The sequence below is a fragment of the Peromyscus eremicus genome, chromosome 6 (genome assembly GCF_949786415.1).
Source record: "Peromyscus eremicus chromosome 6, PerEre_H2_v1, whole genome shotgun sequence".
In the NCBI taxonomy this organism is placed as follows: domain Eukaryota; kingdom Metazoa; phylum Chordata; class Mammalia; order Rodentia; family Cricetidae; genus Peromyscus; species Peromyscus eremicus.
In genome coordinates this window covers 56372704-56395558 of record NC_081421.1, presented here as the reverse complement: position 1 = coordinate 56395558, position 22855 = coordinate 56372704, and the positions used below count along the sequence as shown (strand labels likewise).

The window sequence follows — 22855 nt, the reverse complement described above, 5'->3', positions numbered from 1 at the left end:
TATGCCCTTAATTTGTGAGATGATGGGTAAGGCCAATGTCCTAGATTGTAGGGAAATGTATGTCAGGCTGAAGTTAGGTTTGAGGGGGGAATTTGCAACATTCCATTCTATTTTGAATGCAATATCTCATTTACATTGGACAGTTGCCTTATAGTTCTACTATGTCCTAATACTTTCTACTCATGACATCACTAAATGGTCACATCTACTCCATTTATTCTATATTGTCACTTTATAAGTAAGAGAACAGGAGACACTAAAGGACCTCCTTCAAATACATAGCTATTCACAGAGTAGGAATTGGGACACAGATTGCTGTTCCTCCCACCATGGGCTTTCTCCCAGTGAAAACCTGTACTCTACTTCCTAGGGAGGACTGACTTAGCAAAGACTCTAACCATCTATACGTGTGTCTTTGTGTTTTCTTCATTTGTTTTTGCTTTCCTGGAATGTTCCAGCATAAGTATAGATGACTTTGATTATTATGTTTTGAAGGTATTTCTGTTTACCAGCCATCACATCTGTTGGAGAAAGTCATATTCTCCAAAATTTTGAGCAGATTGCTTGCTTTGAGGGGAGCTATGGCATCAGGTGCTCCCCAGGCAGTGTTGTTGGTCAAGCAGATCCATCTGTTTGATAAGGCTGTAGAAAGCACTCATTTAAGACATTTGTGGCTATCAGAGCTGCAGCCATTGCTGTGACAGGTTCCCCATGTCAGGACAGCCACAGAGAAAACAAAAATAGACCAAGAGGGAAGGCATTGTTTTGCTTAAAGCTGAGACCTAGTCACTCATCAGAGCATAGATGAATGACAGGTTAACTTACAGGAACCAACCTTCAAGGAAGGTCCAAAATGGAAGTTGACTTTAGATTTAAAGTCAGGTTTAAGTTGGGCAAATTCTTCACATGGAGTCTCAACTTGGGGCTTCAGAGACTTATTAAAACCATCGCACTTAAACAATGAAAATATAGCAACTATTTTTCCCAGCCACTTACAAAAAAAGCCACATGCAGCTTCAATGCTGCCTACAATTATTATCTTTGGCTTCTAATGGAACAGTTTAATTTTCATAATGACTAGATACAGCTCAGTGTTTTTAATATGCTTCCCTCCCTCTCTTCTGGGTATTCCTAGGGTTTATTATAAAAACCAAATCCTGTGTGCACTAATAACACTTCAGGATCAGTAGCTCTCAGGGATCTTGGGTGAAAATGACTGATTAAGTGTGAAACTTTTCTGATTGGGAGCTGACCTCTGTTTTGAGATGTCATTTCTATAGACTGCAGACTGTTCCATTTGAGAATATCCCTTTTCATACCCCCTTGGGAAGCTTCTTTATCTATCAGCACAGACTGTCCCTGGAGTACACTTGCTGGGAAAGTGCACAGTAGTTGTAGCTCAGGGTAGGAAGCAAAGTCAGTCTTTCTGTGTTCACACATGAAATAAGGGGTAGCTCCCTAAACAGAGTTATGAAAAATGATACTTGGCCATGTTGGATACATTGTAGATCTAATAATTTTTCTTTTAGTCATATAAAATATTCTTAATATTAATCATGAACTATGGACTTGTGCAGTTATACAGACTAGCTTGTTTTTTTTGATACAGAGTATTAAATTTATGAGAAAGTAGATACGATTAATTCCTTCCCTTGTTTTAAAATGTGCACACCTGTATTTAGATGGTGATTATTTCAGTCAATCCACAAAATATTGTTCTGATATAACTACTGATTACCTATTTTTGGATTGATAGACATGAAGATGGGTTTACAGTCCAATGACTACTGTCCCATTTCAGAACAATGGTGAAAATGAGGGGAATGAATTGCTCTAGGGAAAGTATGTCACCTATCCATAATGCATTACTGAGTCAGTGAACACAGAATATGATTCTATATCGTTTTGTTACCATCTGAGAATTTAACCACTATTTTAAGTCACAACAGGGAAGCAGAGCTTGCTTTTGTCTATTATAATTCATACATTTTACCAGCAAATCAGCGATGTGCACACTTGCTTTCTCTGATGCTGATTAGGGATTTCTGAGTTGCTGCTCCCCTCGCTTTTCCCTTGCACCTTTCCTCTTCCTTCTTTTCACCTCTTCTCCTGGACATTGCCGCTTCCTCCCTGCTGGCCTCCTCATTTTTCTTTCTTCAGTGCTGTACCTTGCCAGTCAGAGGCACTGGGTGTGGAGTGTGTGAGGCAAAGGCTGATTGGGCTCTCTGTCCCAGTGGCTGCAGGAGAGTGCTTATGCTGCGCTCTGAAGAAGACATGGAATGGAGCCCCAGGAGTGGACTCCCTGGGACTCAGCACAGCTGCATACAGCAGTGCTGTAGTTCTTTATTTTCCACATGCTGTGAAGAAGGACACTGACTTACAATTTGGAGGAAACTAAGAGAGATTAACAAAATAAATAAGTAAATAAAAGTATGCCCAATGTACTTAATTTTAGAGAAAATTTCAAATTACAAATCCTAGAGAAATCCATGGTTCACTTTACCTGTAAACCAAAACTGTAGAGATACCAGGGCTGCTCCTTCCTGTGATGCAGAAGTTAAGCAAAGTTGATGCTCAAGCTGATTTTGAAACATTGAATGAGTCTAGAAAAGTTGGTGAATACACTTGGATTTAGGTGATTCGAGCTCTAAGGAAATGCTACAAAAAATGGTAAATTATTAGAAATGCTATATATAGTCTATATGGGCATGTAGATATTCGGTATCGGTTTTAAGGAAAATGTGTAAACGTTATGGGGCAACAACGTAAGAGATGGAGAACTATAAAACACTATAACTTGAATTATGTATGTTGTTTATGTCATCTACCTACTAGCTTGTTTACTAAATTTTCTTACATTTACTAGTCACCTTGGATGGTTTCAGTCAGGTAGCAAGTGAAGGAGGAAGAAACTTCCCAAACCAAGGAGAGAGAGAATGTTTAGGAGAAATGACAGCAGGAGAGCCATACAAGTTTTTAAGAGCACTGACTGAACATATTGGGGGTGTGTTAAGAAGAACACTGACTGATGGTGTTGGGGTCTGTGATGAAGAGTACTGACTGATGGTGTTGGGGTCTGTGATGAAGAGCACTGACTGATGGTGTTGGGGTCTGTGATGAAGAGCACTGACTGATGGTGTTGGGGTCTGTGATGAAGAGCACTGACTGATGGTGTTGGGGTCTGTGATGAAGAGCACTGACTGATGGTGTTGGGGTCTGTGATGAAGAGCACTGACTGATGGTGTTGGGGTCTGTGATGAAGAGTACTGGGAGTAGGGGTGTTAATCACCTCTTTGTACCACATGGGAAGCTAAGACTTTAGTCAACATGAAGCCTGATCCCGTACGAATTTGTCAGGAAGGTAGGCATGGTGTTGGATGCTGACAGGGCATTTCCGGTAGCTCCCCCAGGCTGCACTACCTGCCTCCCTTCCTTATTGCTCCTCACACCTGTTCCTGATCAGGTTAATTTTTTAACCAGCTATAACGGGGGTGTGGCTGTGTCCTGCGTTTCTCTAGTTAGCATTTCCCCTGATGTTGGAGGGAGATGATGAATGAGCTGCAGAGAGGAGAGAACTGGTTCTAGAAGGCTGGGTGACCAAGGGCGGACAGCAATTGTGCCTGTTTAAGTCCCACACAGTCTATCATCTCTGAAGACTCCGGCCTCACTCTGTGGAACGTGGAATCTCACTATTTCCTCCTTACCCACTTCTGTTCTGTCTACCTTGTCTTCTTGTCTTGAAGCACTTATCATGCTATAACATAGTATGAAATTTAACAATTTTTTTTTACATATCACCTCTTTCTACCAGCTACAATATGGATCAGTGACGGCTGGTATCTTTGATAGTTTTTTTTGTTGTTGTTGTTGTTGTTGTTTTGTTTGTTTGTTTGTTTGTTTTATTGACATACCAAAATGCTTTGAAAAGTAGCCTAGAGCATAAGAGGCATCGAATATGTGTGGAAAAAAACTTCTGGGGCAGGGAATAAAAAAGAAAACAAGCAACTGGATATTCCCCAAGGCTTCTGAGATAAATGCAAATAAGGAGTCCTAAGTGTCTGAATAATTCAATGGAATTCAGCAGGACATTACCACAAGAAGACAGTTTCTGGTTTGTACTGCTGCTTCCTTTGACTTTAGCCCCCTCCAGGGAGCCTGTTCCAGGATCATCTTAGGAAGGAATGCTTGAGAGATAAAGGAACTCGTTTTGATAAATAAAGAGGATATTGGAATGGTTGGTGATTGGCCCTGGCTAGTGGATTTCTCTGGAAAAAGGCTGCTTCTCCATTTTATGCATAGAGAGTGTGGACTTTTCTCACTCATTTAAGGGTTACTATGGCTGGGTATGTGTTTCATATAAACTAAGTTTATTATAAAAACTATATGATTTGATTTAATTTATTTGGAAGAACAGAACTCGGTGACTATGGTGAATTAGCATACACTTTCTTGTAGACTTGATTAACATTTATGCATATTTTAGGTCAGATGTTTCTAAATTCCCATGTGGGCACTAGTGTTGGTTCACAATAAAAAATTAATGGGAAAATAACAAAATTATCATAGTCATGCCCTTTTAACCAGCAATTCTATTCCTAGGAATTCATTCTGTTTCTGTATAGAAAAACAATTAGCTACAAATGTACTCATCATAACATTATTATTTGGACTTGTAGTAGAAAAGAAAAGCACTCTACCTGCCAAGACTTCAGTATATTTAAACAATGAAAATTTATGCAGTCGTAGTATCCAAGAGTATCTGTTGAAATGAAAAGATAGCCATCAAATTTGACATTGAGATTGGCGGCAGTAAAAAGCACTATATATTCAAATGTGAAAATCTTGATATAATATTGACAGAAGTTATTTTGGACTAAGGGAAGCTTGTTATTTCCTTTTTAGTTTTTTTTTTTCTTTCCTGTGCTTTACAAATTCTTACAATCAGCAATAAGAATACCTAACCCAAACCACTGCATTATCAAAGGGTACACATTTGTACATTATATATTCAGAACTTTTCCATATTGTCCCAGTGTATGCTATTAAGAAGATGTAAGCACTTTGGAGAACTAAGTTCCTTTCACTTGATAGCTATGTACGTTTGGGACACAGAATAAGGGCACATGACATGTATCTCAATAATTGGGAATGCAAATATATAAAGCTGTATCTTAATTAGTATGCACTGCTTTAATGATTCAGAACATAAATTCACATGTCATTATCTGTCATTATCATCGTGGGAGGTGAGTTACATTCTCCTTCACGTTTTTAGAAAAGCTAGGTTGTAATGTTCATGCTATATATGTGATTTGCCTAACTTCACTCAACTAGTAAATTCTGAGCCACGAAATCACATTTCCTTGGTGCTGAGAACAGGATTCAAGGCCTTGTGAAAATTAGGCAAACAATATCCCCATTGTGTTCTTGAAGCAAAATCATAAATTATGGGCTCTGATGAACATAGGATGTCTTCAGGGGTATTTCCATGCTAAGTCGTGCATAAGACATGACACAGATGGGGAGATTTCCTTGAATAAACAGAGTGAGCAGCAGCAGGGACCAGACAGCTTCTGAGAGAAGCGTGCCCATGGCTGGCCTTGACGGTGTCATGGCAGCTGTCTGGGTAGAGGGCTCAGCTGAGGTGGGTGGAGTCAGAGATGGCTCTCCACGCAGTGTGTGACTTTCACATGGAGACAGCCGCCTGGGAACTAGTCAGTGCCTTCTCTACCCTGCACTGTTTGAAGGATGACTTCCTCCTCTGCTTGGACACTTATTTGAGAAAAGCAATCCAAATCCTATCAAAATAAATGTATTTATAGAATCCTGATGACTGTTAAAAAATGATAACTGAGATTATATATATATACACTAACTGTGTATACTTTGAGCTACTGTGTTTAATATTTGAGAGCTATATTAGAAGATTTGACCAGTCCACTCAGCATCTCAAACCTAATGTGTTTAAAGCCAGCTGCTGACAGCAGTTGCTCAGGCTAGAAACCTCCTTGTCCTCCCGGAGGCTTTTCTGTCCCTCAGTCCAGTACAACAGGCTGTGTGTCATTTGCCTGAACAGTCACTTGGATTGAAGTCATTGTTTCCACACCCTGCTGCCTCTTCTGATCCACTCACTACATTTTCACCTAAACATGTCTGTCCCCCTAGAACGTATTTGTTCCAAGATAAGTGGGTTCCAGTCTGTTTTGCTAAAGTCTTTATCCTCAGTTCCCAGGACAGTGCCCCACAGTTGTAGGGAATCAATAAATAGTTATTGAATTTTTCCCAATCCAAACATAATTCTTGATTATATTTCGTGCTGGATATTGCATTATGCATGAGAGTACTAAAATGTAGTTGAATGTATGTGTTCCCCAAAATATTATGCACTCTAATAAACTTATCTGGGGTCAGAGAACAGAACAGCCACTAGATACAGAGGCCAGAAAATGGTGGCACACACACCTTTAATCCTATCACTTGGGAGGCAGAGTTTAAAGCCACACTGGAAATAGCCAGGCATGGTGACTCATGCCTTTAATCCCAGGAAGTGCCCCTTTAATCCCAGGAAGTGATGGCAAAAAGCAGAAAGATATATAAGGTGTGAGGACCAGGAACTAGAGCTGGTTAAGCTTTCAGGCTTTCAGGAAGCAGTTCAGCTGAGATCCATTTGGATAAGGACACAGAGGCTTCCAGTCTGAGGAAACAGGATCAGCTGAGGAATTGCGAGGTGAGCAAGCTGTGGCTTGTTCTGCTTCTCTGATCTTCCAGCGTTGACCCCAGGACCTGGCTCTAGGTTTGTTTTTATTAATAAGACCTGTTAACATTCATGTTACAAATGTATCCTTTTGATTTGGATAGAAGCATGTGGCAGTTTTTTCCTAAATCACTAGGTTTTTAGGTACACAATGTCAATTTAAGCAATTTTGCTCCACAAATCCTGTTCTAGAAATAGATCTATTATTCACAGAGTCATTATGATTTTGACAGATCTTTCATTTTAACTTTGTTCTCCATCATGCTTTCATTTTCTTTCAGAAAAGAGGCACAACTGGATGAAGAAGGCCAGTTTCTTGTTAGAATAATATATGATGATTCCAAGACATACGACTTGGTGGCTGCAGCAAGCAAAGTCCTCAGTAGGTTCAATGAATCTTTGCTACTCTGGATCAACCACACATAGGTCTGCAAAGGAATATATGCTCCAAGTGTATGATTATGCAAGCTGTTCACTGAACAGCCGTGGTAGAGCGATCCTATGATGCTCAGCTGGGGCTATGCTGAAAACCTATTCTTCCCATATAAGCTGTTTAGTGAGTAGAAAGTGGAACATAGAAATTCTCCCTTCCCATTCAAGTCCTTGTATGGAGAAAATACAACTACTAATATTTCAGCCATAAAAACTTCAGTTACAGCACCAACCATAGAGTAAGCATTCAAATGTAGAGGGCAGAGAGCATTATTCTCAAATGTGTGTTGCAGTGATAAGCTATGTGAAGCACTGACAAGGAGAGAGAGGAAATTCATTGACAAATGAAATTCATAGATAAGACCCATGGCTGAAAAAGATGTAATTCAAACAGGTTTCATGGAACAAAGCTGTTATGAGTATTAATGTTCCAGGGGGCTCAAATGCACATTCTGCACAGAAGACCATGAAACTCTCAGCTTTTCTGAACAGGATTTATGAATTAGAAATAAAACTACTAGATAAAAGAAAAAAGCAGCAATTATGAAAGAAAATATGGAGTAAACTTTTAAAATACTAATTTTCAAATTTGTGAAACTGAAATATCTGTTCAGGTCAAGAATAGAGCTAAAGAGGAAATAAGATGTTTTCAATTTAATGATAAATTGAGGCAAATTTGGGAACTGATTTTATATTATCCAAGTCACTTAAAATATGTTTAAACTCTGTTAATATATTTTTAAATTCATTTTTTGTGTGTAAAGTGTACGTGTTTGTGTGTGTGGGCATGCAAGTCATATGTGTGTGTGGACACGCATGCATATGTGTGCATATGTGTGTATTTTGAGGCCAGAAATCAGAGTCAGGTGTTTTTGTTAATCATTCTTATTTTTTTCAAAATATATTTTTAAAAGTTTTGAGATTATAATGTAATTATATCATTTCCCTATTCCTCTTCTGCCCTCAAAACCCTCCTGTGTATACCCCCCACTCTTTCAAATCTATGACCTCTTTTTTGTTTATTATTGTCACACACACACACACACACACACACACACACACACTCTTAAGTGCATGAATACCACTTGCTCAGTCCATGTAATGTTACTTTTATGTCTATGCTTTCAGGGCTGACCACTTGTTATAAATAACCAGTTGGTGCACTTTTCCCTGGGAAAGACTGTTTCTTCTGCTCTCAGCATCCCTTAGTTGCCTGTAGTTCTTCCTACATGGCTGAAGCCTCATGAGCATCCTGCACCCATCCACATTAGCGTGTCTATTAGTGCCATCCCTGCTCAGCTCCTGTTTCAGCAGCCATGGTGGTTTGATATCATGAGTACAGTTTCTGACATATTTAGGAGACATAATCTCACAGCAAACTCCCTAGTCCCCTGGATTTTACAGTCTTTCTGGTCTCTCTTCTGAAATGATCCCTGAGCCTTAGGTAGAGTAGTTGTGTTGTAGATGCATCAGTTTGGACTAGACTCCACAACTCTACATTTTGGTCAATTGCTTCACCTTATTTTCTGAGATAGGGTCTCTCACTGAACTTAGAGCTCAAGATTTGGCTCGATAACTCATGGGCAAGCAAGCTCCGGTGATCCACCTGTCTCTAACCCACCCATGCTGTAGTTACAGGCATTCACCCTTATATTTGGCTATTGTATGGGGGCTGGGAATCCAAACACAGCTTATCATACTTCTGAGACAGGCACTTTGCCAAAGACTCCATCCATCCAGCCTCCTCACCCTGTTAAGGAATTTTTACTAAAAACATATGATATCTGCTTCTTCCTAAGATTTATGTGTAAGTGGTTTTCTTAGAATTACTTATATTATCAAATGCAAAAGGTATGTATTTTCAATTAGAGAAGAGTGATTGAGTACATTATTACACTCATAAGTCGAATAAGATGTCAGTCAAAATCCATACAGAAAAAGTAAACACTTAAAGTTTAGAAAATGTTAATAACTACCTATTAAGAAAAAAGCAGGCTATTAGGGTATATACTCTGGAAAGAAGTAGTTAAATATTTATGTTTATATAAAGAAAAGTTATTTTGCAACAGAGTAATTATTATATTTATTTATAGTGTGTGTGTGTGTGTGTGTGTGTGTGTGTGTGTGTGTATGGTATATAGATGCTTATATCCCACAGTTCATGTGTGGAGGTCAGAGAAGAACTTCTGGGAGTCCTTTCCTCTTTCCTCCACCATGTGGGACTTGGGTATTCAACTCTGTCACCAAGTTTGATAGAAAGCACCTTTACTAACTAAGCCATTTTTCTGGTCCTGTATCTTTGACTTGAATGAACTGTTTCTCAAAAGAAACAATACACTAAATAGATACTTATAAACTATTAAATGTAAGTGTGTTACTATGTAAGTTGAGCAAATGGTCACACTGCTAATACTGTGAATTACACTATTAACATGTTAGCACATAGTCTTCTCCAGCAATTGCAGTATGCTGGCCAGAGATTCTCAGTCTATGTTCACACTGTATCTAGGTTCATACTGCACAAAAATTGTGGATATTTTAAGTCATTTTCATATAGACTTGTTTTTATTCCTCTTATTGACAGTTTTCTGCCTGTTGTTCTTTCCTCTTTAACCTACAAAACAGATCTCAATGCTGGCGAAATTCTGCAGATGTTTGGGAAGATGTTTTTCGTCTTTTGTCAAGAGTCTGGCTATGATACCATCTTGCGTGTCTTGGGATCCAATGTCAGGGAGTTTTTGCAGGTGAGCAGTCTGAGGTCCTGAGAGGGAAGGCTCTCAGTGTCAGCTCTTCAATTTGAGCTCTTGAGTACTTCTGTTTAGCCAACTGGACAAGAGTGTCTTGCTCCTGAAGAGGAACCCTAGTGACCATTCCCACATGAAACCACGGTATTTGATGATCCTGCGTATATTTCAGCATTTTCCATCATAGTTTCATAGTCTCTACTTGTTAACTCTAAACATGCAAGCCGTCGATTAGTATTCTCTTCAAGTCCACATGGTCTATTACGATCTGCTCAATTGCTTTAAATAAGAATTGCAGATATGAATGGTGTGGTCTTCTCTTTTCTATATATGATATAGCTTTATTGTTTGTAATTTACTCCTAAATCTAAGGTCCCATTGAACAGTGTATCAGTATTCAGGAAGTGCTGCTGGGCCTCCTTACTAGGAGAAAGGTGGGTTGGGGGGTAGGAGAACGGGTGGGTGGGGGAGGTGTTGTTTTAGGTATTATACTTAGGAAAACTAATTCTTTGTCTTAGAGTTACAAATTAGTTGATCCATCTCCCTCTCTCCCTCTCTCTCTCTCTCTCTCACACACACACACACACACACACACACACACACACACACACACACTGATAAAAGGAAATCCAAAGCCCTTTCAGGTAACAAAACAAAACAAATACCGCCACCCAAGGCTTTTATCTTAAGCATTGAACAATTACTGTAGAAGTCCGTACTAGTGAATTCCCCATTTGCTGAGATACTATTTCTGGACCGCCTGTGCTATTTTGAGCTCTGGCATTTGTGAGACCCTCTGGATGAATGTGTGAATGCCCAGCGTCATGGGGCTTGTTTGCAAAGAGTGTTCCTAACCTGACTGCTGCAAGTAGCTAGGCCTTGCTGGAAAATGATGTCAGCGCAGTACCAGCTGAACTGAAGCCCAGTTTTGGGAGAATGTAAACGACTCCAAGGCCAGCTGCATTATTGATTTAACAGCCAAAATAAGAACTTTTGTGTTTAATCAAAATGTCTGCTGTTTACACAGGGACATTTTTCTTATAAACTTAAAGCAGCATTAAATCAAGATGAACGCTGGTTTACAGTCTCCAGCTGTGGACTTACTAAAGTCCTGCTGTCCACAGAATGCTGTCCCTTCCAAATGAAATAGCTGCTAAAATTAAAGTCAAACTGATGGCCTTTAAATTGATTATTTCAAATGGATTGGAGTTTGATACTTCCAAGTATTGGAGAGATTTTATATTTTTGAATACAAAGTTCTTTTTTTTTTTTTTTTGTTTTTGTTTTTTGTTTTTTCGAGACAGGATTTCTCTGTGTAGTTTTGGTGCCTGTCCTGGAACGCACTCTGTAGCCCAGGCTGGCCTCGAAGTCACAGAGATCCACCTGCCTCTGCCTTCCAAGTGCTGGGATTAAAGGCATGCACCACCAATGCCCAGCCAAAGTCTATTTTTAAATTATTTTTGCTGGCCACTTTCGCCTTACCAGAAAAAATTTTAAAAAATGTGTGTGTGTATGTGTGTGTGTGTGTGTGTGTGTGTGTGTGTGTGTGTGTGTGTGTATGTGTGTGTGTGTGTGCATGTGCACAGAGGCCAGGAGAGGAACAGTAAATGCACACAACTGCTGAGCCATCTGTTCAGCCCCATCAATGACGTTTTAGCTTCCAGCATTGTTCCATTTTTGCGAAACTCTGAATGGCCATGTCTATACAACAGCCCACATATTTAAGTAGATTTACTAACTCCTCTATCCCACCTGTACTCATCTTAACCATCTGCTTCATGTATCATGGCAGAGTAATGAAGGCCCATGTCTCACTGTGGCTGTGTTTCTCTGTGCTCTCAAGCTGCCTTGCCCAGCTATAGATGCTCTAACTGGGGAGGTCCCTCAACACTTTATAAAAGTTTATTATTATTTGACAATATTGTGCGTTATGTAGTGTGCCCTGGTAACACTCACCTCCCCACCCTTTCCTGTTGCCTCCATCTCTATCAATTCCCCACTCCTTGTAACATCTTCACCCCACTATTCCATCTTTCTGTTTTGCTTTGTTTTATGACCCACTGGGTTTAACCAAGACTGCCCCTGTGGATATGGGTATGAGCTAGTAGCTACATCACTGAAGACAGTTTTCTCCTCTCCCTTAGCAACCACAACTACCAATAGCCAATATCTCTCTCATGAGAGCCAGAGCCCCATGGTTCCCTCCAGAACCCAAGCTGACAAGTTCAGTCTAGAAAAGGCAACCACAGCTTCTCTGAGGTCATGAGTGCATTGGACATGGCATGTTTAGAAGACATGTCTCATGGTTATCCTCCCGATCCTGTGGCCCTTATACTCCTTTTCTCCCTCTTCCCTGATGTTCCTTGAGCTGTGGAAGCAGTGGTATGGTTGTCACAGCAGGGGTTGAACAAAATGACTCAAACATCACACTTTCAAAGTCACAAGTTTCCTTACTAACTACTATTTGCAACAAAAAGAAGATTCTCCGACTTAGGCTGAAGATAGAGCTGGTCTATCTGTAGGAAGCTAGCAATTTCGGCTGTCAGTATGCTGATTTAGCAAAACAGAAGTGGTAGGGTCGCCTGTTAGCCTGTGAGCTCCACAGCCATGGCCTTTCACCAGACCACAGAACCATGTATGAACTTTCGCATTGGAAATGAGCTAAGAAGTAAGTCACCCAGCCTCAAAGATGATGCAAAAGAATAGAAAGAGGCTCAGTTACAATGTAATATTAAACATGTATTAATATCTTTAAATTAAATATGTTTTCATTTTGTGTCCCCTTGAGTAAGACCGTGGAAAATGAAACTAGGTATTTTGGATACTGTAAAAATTTCATTTTTTTCCTACTTTTGAACAAGTGAATTTTTGTCTTTCTAGTTTTGAAATTGTCTATTATCGTGACCAATTTACTGTGCTAAGACAATACTTAAGAGTAGGTGGTTTTGTTACGGTTAGGCTGGCAAATAGAAATGCAGTGGACATTTTTCCTGTATCTGTCATTGTAAAGTAAAGCACCCTAGCTTACATATAATAATTTTCTTCCAGCATATGTTAATAATACACTTTTCAGCGTGTGCTTTTACCATTCAGAAAAGAGTAAGATGAACTGGGCTCAATCATTAAGAGCATTCAAAGGCTTTTCTTTTTTTTTCACTCCCCAATTTTAATCAATAACCAGATATTTAGCCTATCCTAAATGCTATATCTGGGGAACTCAGCCTTTTTGATGTTTGTCTGAAACTTTCCAGGAAGGGTCTTCCTGGGTTTAGAGATTGGATAATCTTCCTGACCTCTCCAGTCTCCTCTCCTTAACTCTGATGATTTCTCTAAAATGCAAATAAACTCTATTGCTCGCTGGGAGTGTCGAGCTTATCAGATTTAAAACAATGGAAATTACTTCTCCCTTTATTCTCTTCATCTCTAGTCTCTCTTAGTACATACAGTCAACCTCGATCTCTGTAGAATCTTTTATTAACCATGTTTTCTCTGTTGTCTGAGGTTCTGTGCATGCTCTTCCCTCTGCCCAGAACATGGCTTTGGCTCCTGTTCACACAGTAAAGTCAGCCCTCCAGGTCACATTTCTTCTTCCAGGAAGACTCCACTTCTCTCCAAACTCTGCCCTACTTGTGATGGGGTCGCTGGCTTTTCTCACGCTTTCAAAGCATACTGTCTGCAGCCTCAGCCCCGGCACTGACTGCCCCACCATTTCCTGTTTCTCCCACTGGAATGTAAACCGCAGGAGGCCAGAGACCCTGAGGAGTAGCTCAGTGGATGCAGTCTACAGTCAGAATCGGGGATGAATCAATAGTTTAAGGACAAAAGAATATTCCCTGCAAGGAGGAAAACACAGAATAAGCAGATCCAGCAGGAACTCAGCGAGTAATGATTCCATCAAGGACCATCCATGTGAAGTGAGGCTGTGCAACTTTCAGAGCTCTTCAAGAAAATTCTATCTCCCATCTTAAAGGAGTTAGGAGAGTTTATTCTAAGGCAAATATGAGTGACTATGACCTGGGAACACAGATCCAGGTTGCCAGATACGATTACATGTTCCATCATGGCACAGATAATACAAACTTTTATAGTCACAGGAAAAAACAACAACAACAACAAAAAAACAAACCTATTAACCAAGGGTTAGAGCATAGTGAGGGAAACTATACTACAGGTTTTAGATGTTATCTGATGACATGCTTCACTCTTGGATTGGTGCAAATTAGTGGCAGGCTAAGGATGCATTCCAGAGGTTTTACACAAAGATATTAGGTCATAATTGAAAAAAAAGGCTATTAAAGGATCTATAACAACTTAAGGTGATCTGGCCCCAGATCTGCAGCATTCCAACTCTACAATCACAAAGCTCTAATTGGTCAGTCAGCCTTATAGAATTTTCAATTTATCTGCATTTTTTTTTCTTTTCCCGAGAATTTCAGTTGATAGAGATAAACTTAAATTGACCCATAAATGAAGACACATTGGATAAATTTTCTTTCTAGATAGACAAGGTAAATTAATATTCATTATTTAATTTTTAGGCTACAATACTGTATCTGTACATTTAAATACATAGTTGTGTCTGTACATTAAACATATTTATATATTTTTAAATGGCAACTTTGATATTGCCACTTAAATACTCCAGAGGACAATGACATTGTTGTGAACTCATAGGTCAGGAAACTATTAGACCAGGCTTTGAGTGGACATCTGCCACTTTCATCACACCAAAGAGGACTTGGGGAACTTCTCCCCTGGACATATTCACAAGAATGGCTATGTAACACACACACACACACACACACACACAAGCATATACATGCATACACATGCACATGTGAACATATATATAACTTGAAATTGTTTCTACACATTTCTGAATATCAAAAACTGTATGTGTTAGGCAATTATCAGTCCTGCAGGAATTAATTCTAGAGTCACTTGGTGGCAAGTGCTTTAATGCACTGAGCTGCCTCGTCAGCCGAAGTCTGGAGTATTAGTAATATTTTAAAAGATTGGCTCTTTCATTGGGATAATACCTCTGCTCCTTTATAGAAATGGTGTATTGTAGGTCACACAGTAATGGCAGTATCTATAAGTTAGTTCTAGGAAATCTTGCCATTTCCTTTGATAATTTGGTTTAAATAATTGAAGGTACTTGTGTGTTCTCACGTGAGAGACTTTCCTTCCTTCACCAAACTTACAACCTTATACAATTTCTCCTGTGTTTCTGTGTTCAGTGTTTAAAATTTTGTATTATGGTGACTTTGAAAATGAGACTTCCCAATGAACACAGGGATTAAAAAAAAATAAGAAATACTTCTGGAGGAAGATTTTTTTCATTTGTCTGTAGGGATTGCATACTTTGCAACCGATTTTTCTTAAGTCCGTGAAACCATCAGTTTTGGAGCTGTTGATAAAAGTCATCTTTGGAATTTATTCTTTAGTTGATTTAGTAATTGAGAACATAAACAATAAGGTGCAGAATTAAAAGCATTTTTATTGTGATTGGTAGATTTCATATGCATTTAACTGGAAATGTTGTTAGAAGGACAAAGCTGTATTTTAGCAAGATTCTTTCACTATTTTCTACTTTTATATTCTTAGGTGAGGCCTACATAAATTTCTATTGGAGGCCTCTGCATACTAAGTGAAACACTGCTGTGCATGCATGCTTTGCTAGCTCTCTGAGGACATCACTGGGAAGGAATGTCCAGCCAGTGCTGTTTCCACTGCAGTCCACTCTGCATTACGACAGAAAACATTGTCCAGAGATAACTTTGACAGTATCCTCGTCTTTCCTGTGCCTGGCTTCCATCAGGAGATGCAATTTTGCTTCCTTTGAATAGGGGTTGGCTTTAGTCATCATTTGACCAACAGATTACGGCAATGGAGACAATTTGAAGCATCCTAGGCCATAGCTTAAGATATTTTCATGTTGTGTCTTAGGTATCATAGAAAAATTTCACCATAAGATGCTATCTCTAAGAATGCAGACACCTACCATGAGATTTTCAAGCCACACAGACTGTAGAGATGGTCAGAACAAAAGTCTGCCTGATTCCCTTGCAGAGACCTGGCCTTTTCACTAGCTGTTTCTAGGGTCCATTGTAGAACATCATCCTGTCAGTCTGCTGATGACTCCAATCCAGGAGTTGCCACACTCAGTCAGACAGCACAGAGAACCATCAAAGATGACAATAAACTAGTATTTCAATCAGTAAGTGTTGATGTGGCTTGCTCTACCATAAGGAAAATTGCAACAGGGCTTTATTATTTTTCCTTGTAGATTTTTTTCTTTTAATATGTGTGTATGTGTGTACTTGGACAATGAGTCAAGAACTTTGAGAAAGTCCTTGGTAAGCTGCTGTAGGGCCTTTGACATGGGACCCAAATGAGGCCAATACAGGACTACCCGTTCATTCCTAATGACGCTGCATTATTACCTTGTCTGTTCTTTATGGCCCTAGCAATTTTATAGACAAAATCAGCATCAAATGCTGCCAGGTTGACTTGAAAATGACACAGGGAAAAGGCTATTTTAGAGACCTGTTAAGATTTGTATTTCTGAGCTTATTTCAAAACCCAGAAGGACCTCATTTAAAAATTTAAATATTCTTTCATTCTTGGCTGGAGACTTGGTTCTCTCAGCTGGGTCTGTGGCACGTTCAGTCACTTGCTCCCTTCAGTTCTGCTTGACTCTGGTTTGGGCTTATAAAACACAGCCCACCAGCAGCAACCTGGCACTCACAGTAGATCCAATTTCAATTTCTCAAATGTTTGTGCAAGTGGGCTATTTTGGGAAATACTAGGATTTTCCTAAACAGCTGTAAAACCCTAATACTTCCCTAAATTATTTATATTTTGGAGGAAAATGCATTAGTCACTTTATTTTAACTTTTGGATTTCAAAAGAAACATCTAAACTCTAATGTCTACAACCTGCAATTAAAATGTGACTTACATTTATTTAAAACAGAAAAACAAAACAAAAGTGAAGGGAGATAAAAATGTTAAAAATTGGAAGATTCTTCTTTGAATAACTGCTTACATACTTTCACTAAATATAGATCAGTTGTTAAATTTGGTATTATCTGACAGAATTTTTTTTAACACGAGTTTTTTTTTTTTTTTTTTTTTTTCGAGACAAGGTTTCTCTGTGTAGCTTTGCTCCTTTTCTGGAACTCGCTTTGGAGACCAGGCTGGCCTCGAACTCACAGAGATCCGCCTGCCTCTGCCTCCCAAGTGCTGGGATTAAAGGCGTGTGCCACCACCACCCGGCCTAACATGAGTTTTAAAGCACAGGAATATGTGTAATAGTCACAAAAGTATATTTTATTTATTTTTTATCCTTAACTAAGATATTTCTTTTAAGAAAATGCTGTGGTAAATACATACAATTTTCACCAATTTCTGTTTAAATAATTTTAATGGCTCGGATACATTTTCTTTTCAAATAGAACTTTCCATCTTTTTTTCTTTTTTCTAGTCTATGATTTATTTCTTTTTATCTTTATGTGTAAGGGTGAGTTCCTGCATGTATGTCTGTGCACCAGATTGATACCTAGTATTCAGGAAGGCCAGAGGAGGACATTGGGTCCCCTTTAAGGAGAGTTACAGGCAGATGTGAGCTGTGGTGTGAGTGCTGGGAACTGAACCTGGGTCCTGCACAAATGAAACAAGTGTTCTTAAAAACTGAACCATTTCTGCAGCCCACTCCATGCTTTTCTTTTAAAAATACTAATTCTTTTCGTTTTTTGAAGGCGTAGCTCCCAAATGGAAAGGGGGAATCTCCGTATTTCGCATCATTTCATTGTTTCCCACCAACTTAGGGGTAGGCTCACCATTTATTTCAGTGTTGCTGGGTTAAATTTTTCTTCTCCAACTTCCAAAATGGCTTATTTCTCGTTAACCTCAGAAAGCAGTTTTTCAGGGTCTGCAGTCCATATTGACCATGGTTGATGTTGACCCTGCCTCTCAGCGGTGTGAGCAAATGGAAAGGGAGAAAGTGCTGGGTGGCCAGGAGGCCTTTTAAAAAAGTCATGAAGGTTTTTTCAGTGCTGACCCTCAATGGATCATCAATACAACTTCAGGGTTAAGGATTATGGAGACTGAAAGAACAAACAAAATCAATTTCCTTAAAATGTTCCAGGCAGAGTCTTCATCTCTACATTTCTGTGACCAATGTACACATTTTGATTAGCTGTACTAGGAGCAGAGAAAGGAGATCTTGGATTTCTTCATATTTTGTCTCTGTCATTATGTATGAGCTTATTTTTGATATAGATGCCTGGTACATTTCAAGAAGAAAAGATTCATTATTTTGAAATGGTCCAAAATCTTAAATAAAAGTATGGAACTTAAAAGTGTTTCTCAGGGGAACAGTTGTTTCCTACATGTACTGAGCACACCCCACCTGGAGCTGGAGCACTGGCCCAGGGTAACAGGACACATTTTCCTTCCTCTCAAAAGCACAAACACTAGACCAGTCAACCTGACTGACAGTTGCAGAATCCTTGCATAGAAAACGTACATTCATTGTCTTTGTGTGTGTGTGTGTGTGGGGGGGGGGGGGAATGTCGGGGGGAGCCACAAGATATCAGCACAATTAGAAATTGAATTAAGCTGGGCAGTGGTGGTCCACGCCTTTAATCCCAGCACTTGGGAGGCAGAGCCAGGTGGATTTCTATGAGTTGGAGGCCAGCCTGGTCTACAGAGCAAGATCCAGGACAGGCACCAAAACTACACAGAGAAACCCTGTCTGGGGAAACCAAAACAGACAAACAAACAAAAGAAATTGAATTTTAGGTATTGGAGCAAAAACACCACCCTTTTAAATGATGCTAAGGAAAATGAGAAGTTTAAGCATACTTGAGGTTGCTTCGTGGTTTTTTGGAGGTTGTTCACACTGAAGCACGTGTGTTTACATTTTCCCATGACTTTTGGCTATTTTACGAATGTGCATCCTCCTCCTAACTAGCCATGCAGCTGTTCTCTTCCTGTACTTACCTCCCTGGCTATATTTAGAAATAAAACAACTCCAGTTTTGTGAAGAAAGTCTTATTGCCAAGAATGTATCAAAATAGCTGTGTTCATGAATTGTCAAGTCTGTTTAGATAGTGCTATCAAATGTGAATAAGCTTCTCTCTTGGCCATGCGAAGGGTCCTTGTTTCTGGTTTCCTGAGGTTACTGTAACAATTGTAGTTCAAATATGAATACTGCACATCTCTTAGCAGTATAAGTGCAGTGAAAATAATTTAAATCTAATCACAATCCAATTTCTTAGAAGAGACAGCCTGTGGTAATCACTTGAATTTTGATGGAGTGAAACTGAGTAAGGAAAGCTGTAACTGAAGAAGTCCCAAGAGTGTATTTTATGCTGGGCACTATCTAAAGAAAATCAATATTACATTAAGTGGTAAATCTTTCGTGCTCCAACAAAGCACTCTACTTGTCCTTTTAATTAATAGCAAATTCAATACAACAGCAAATCACCGGAGGGTTGGTTACCACAAAAAGGCTTGAGTCACAAACACTGTCACTCAGCGTTTGTAGTAACCCGCTTGCCTTTCATGCAACATTTGAATGCTGCTGTATCACCAATATTCAAACTTCAGTACTGTCCATACCTGCGCACAAGTTCCAATGGTTGCACCAAAAAGAGAAAGGGTGCTGTCTTGAATGACTCATCCATCCTGGGGATGAGCAAGTCCAGGGTCAGACCTGCCTTAACATCAAGGTAGCCAAGAGCAGAAACGGTCCCTTTGTCACTGCCAGTGATTGGGTTGACTGCATGTAGGAATGCACAAAGGACACATCATGAACCAAAATGGAAACTGACAGTAAGCCGATGACATGGGTGTATTGACTAGGGAATATTAAAATTTTTGTTTATAAAAATGAAATATTATGAAGCCGCCTATTTCACATGGTTTCCTTTCATTTTTAAGGAGCACAGCACAGTACTTGGACTGTAATAGGTACAAAAAATGTCCTTAATGCAGCCACAAACTCAGTTGAGACTTTGTGGAAAATGGAGATAAAAGTAAAACTCTTAACAATACATTTTCTTCTCAAGAGATTTTTCTCTCCCATTGTTTTTACACAAAAAGATCTGCAGGGGTCTTAAGGGTTTTGTAGAAGAACCCCTTGTACTATTCAACTCAATGGAAAGAAATAAGAAGTTCTGGGACAGGTGGGTTCCAGGAACTGCCCTGTGCAGGCTAGAACACTGCCTGGTAACTTTTGCACGGCAACAGTGGCCCCTAGAGGCAAACAGGAAGAAGCCATGTTTTTGTTTAACACTAGCTTGACTTGATTTTTATGAGGGGGCAATGAGAGGGAAGAAAACAGAATTCATTGTAGACTGAGGCACACAGAATGACACTGGATTTACCCAGCTGACTGAAACAGTGTTAGCTTTCATGACCCTCTGTGCCTGGGTGTATCTCCCGAGTCCACACAAGCCTGCATGAGACATGTTGTCAACTGCTATGATGTTGGGCTGACTTACAAGTGTGGCTTTCACAGTCCTTGTGTCAATCTGTGTATAAATCAGTCTTGAATTTTAGGGACTAATGGAAGATGCTAAGAAATTTAGCATGTTCTCAGTGACAAAGCTACAACAAAACAGAAAGCTTTAATTTTCCAAGACTTTAGTTTGAGATGGTCATTTGTCTGGTGCCTTGCTATGGGCTCTCATCTCCGTTGCGGACTCCTGATGAACAAGGAATTATACACCCTTTACTTTAAATAAACACATCTTTAATTAAAATATCAATAATTAAAGTGATATGCTTATGTTTCACTACCCGTGACGTTTTGCTTTTTTTATTAAATTCAGTTGGGGGATGATAGAGCAAGCAGAAAGGATGTGAGTGATTTAAACAATCTTTACTGCTTACTACAATGCATGTGAAGAGCAACCTCAGACGCCTGCTTTTGACCTTAAGTGTGCTCTTTTTCTGGTGAACGGCACTTATTTATCTTTTCTTGAAATGTACCATTGATAATCACAAACATTCTTCTCAATCGTTCTGCTCTCTTTTCATTCTCTCTGTGGCACTTAATGTGGAGCTGTCTCAGGGATGCCAAGAAGGATCTCCTATGTAAATGTTTACCATAGTGACCCCCCCCCTCCCCGGAAATCCAGATTTGAACCTTGTTTCTGCTCCTTGTATTGCTAAATCCTCATAGAAGTTTCTAGTCACTGTGTTTTCCTCTTCCCTACAGAACCTCGATGCCCTGCATGACCACCTTGCTACCATCTACCCGGGGATGCGTGCACCTTCCTTCAGGTGTACCGATGCAGAAAAAGGGAAGGGGCTCATTTTGCACTACTACTCGGAAAGAGAGGGGCTTCAGGACATTGTCATTGGGATTATCAAGACTGTTGCTCAACAGATCCACGGCACTGAGATAGACATGAAGGTAATGTCCACCATCGGAGACTAAATACGGGTGACCCTGGAACATTTGAAATGATACTATAGTGATTGCTGCAGTACCCGTAAGCAGAAACGGTGTGAACCCCAGGAGTCTTCTCTATTTGGCCTGGGAATGCGTTATACTGGGCAATTTTCCCCTTGCAACAGATTTTCTTCCTAATTATACATTGCTTAAGGCAAGAGGAAATTCAGTTACTTTCTGTGAATACCCGCCAGCTGGGGAAGGGGAGGGGTGCTGACTGACGGAACTTCAGCCAGCAAGATATCAGCTTGTGGATAATGAAATGTAAAGAACATATTAAATTAGCTGACTTACAGATCCCTTTTTCTATGCGAATTCTTTTGTCTTTCCCAGAATGTACCTAGAACATTTTATTTTGTCAACTAAAAGTTTGTGTTCCTGTTCTTTGTTTCTTTTTCTTTTCTTTTCTTTCTTTTTTTTTTTTAAACTCAAGTTGTGCTGGTGAACATAACCAAGCCAGCTCTGGTCTTTCCTGAAGCTGTATGATGACAGCCATTGTTATTTTTGAGTGACAATTTCAAGGTACCAACAGAGAAACTGTGCAACGAGGAAAATCGCCATTTTTCTCTGTCTCTAACCTGGGTGGCATCTCCTCGTTAGCTCTTCTCTGTGTGCCTGTCCTGTGCAGCCTCAAGGGCAGTGTAGCCATGGATTTGCTCTACAAATGTGCCTGCTTGGGTGGCCTACCCTACAAGGTTAAGGGTGTACTCTCTTCCTAGGCTACCCAAAAGGCCATATGTGCTAATGGGGAATCCTACCAGAATTATAATTAAAAATGATGTATTAATAACTATGGGAGGTAGTTCAGCTGGTAGAATGCTTGCCTACCATTCACAAGGGTCTGGATTAAATCCCTAGCATGGAATAAACTTACCACAGTGGCACAAACCCATGATCTCAGTACTTACGAGATAGAGGCAAGAGGTTCCGAAGTTCAAAGTTATTCTCAGCTACCTAGCTGACTAGAAACTTTCCTGATGGAAGCTTGTCTAAAATACATAAGAACTTGTCCCAAAAGAGTACTGCCCTCACATTGCACAGATCTGAAAATATCTAGAAAGATTTTTCAGCTTTACATGTGTATAGCATTTGCACATACTTTAATTTTTCTAATTTTCTAAACGCAATGTTCAGAAACAGTCACTTAGATTCATAGCTGAACTAAAACACCACCAGTTAACCATATTTTCTCCCATCAACATCTAGGTTATTCAGCAAAGAAATGAAGAATGTGACCACACTCAATTTTTAATCGAAGAGAAAGAGTCAAAAGAAGAGGATTTTTATGAAGATCTGGACAGGTTTGAAGAAAATGGTACCCAGGAATCACGCATCAGCCCGTACACCTTCTGCAAAGCATTTCCTTTCCACATAATATTTGACCGGGACCTGGTGGTCACTCAGTGTGGCAATGCCATCTACAGAGTGCTCCCCCAGGTAAACCGCACAGCTCCAC

At 39.7% G+C, this 22855-nt stretch overlaps 1 protein-coding gene across 1 annotated transcript in view; it reads left to right on the top strand.

The window, feature by feature from the left end:
* Positions 1–22855, top strand: part of Gucy1b1 (guanylate cyclase 1 soluble subunit beta 1) — a 44894-nt gene that overhangs the window by 7435 nt on the left and 14604 nt on the right. The window contains exons 3-6 of the mRNA XM_059264754.1: positions 7036–7136; positions 9812–9930; positions 21163–21360; positions 22606–22836. Of these exons, the coding sequence (XP_059120737.1) occupies positions 7036–7136; positions 9812–9930; positions 21163–21360; positions 22606–22836 (649 nt within the window). The remainder of the gene's footprint in view (positions 1–7035; positions 7137–9811; positions 9931–21162; positions 21361–22605; positions 22837–22855) is intronic.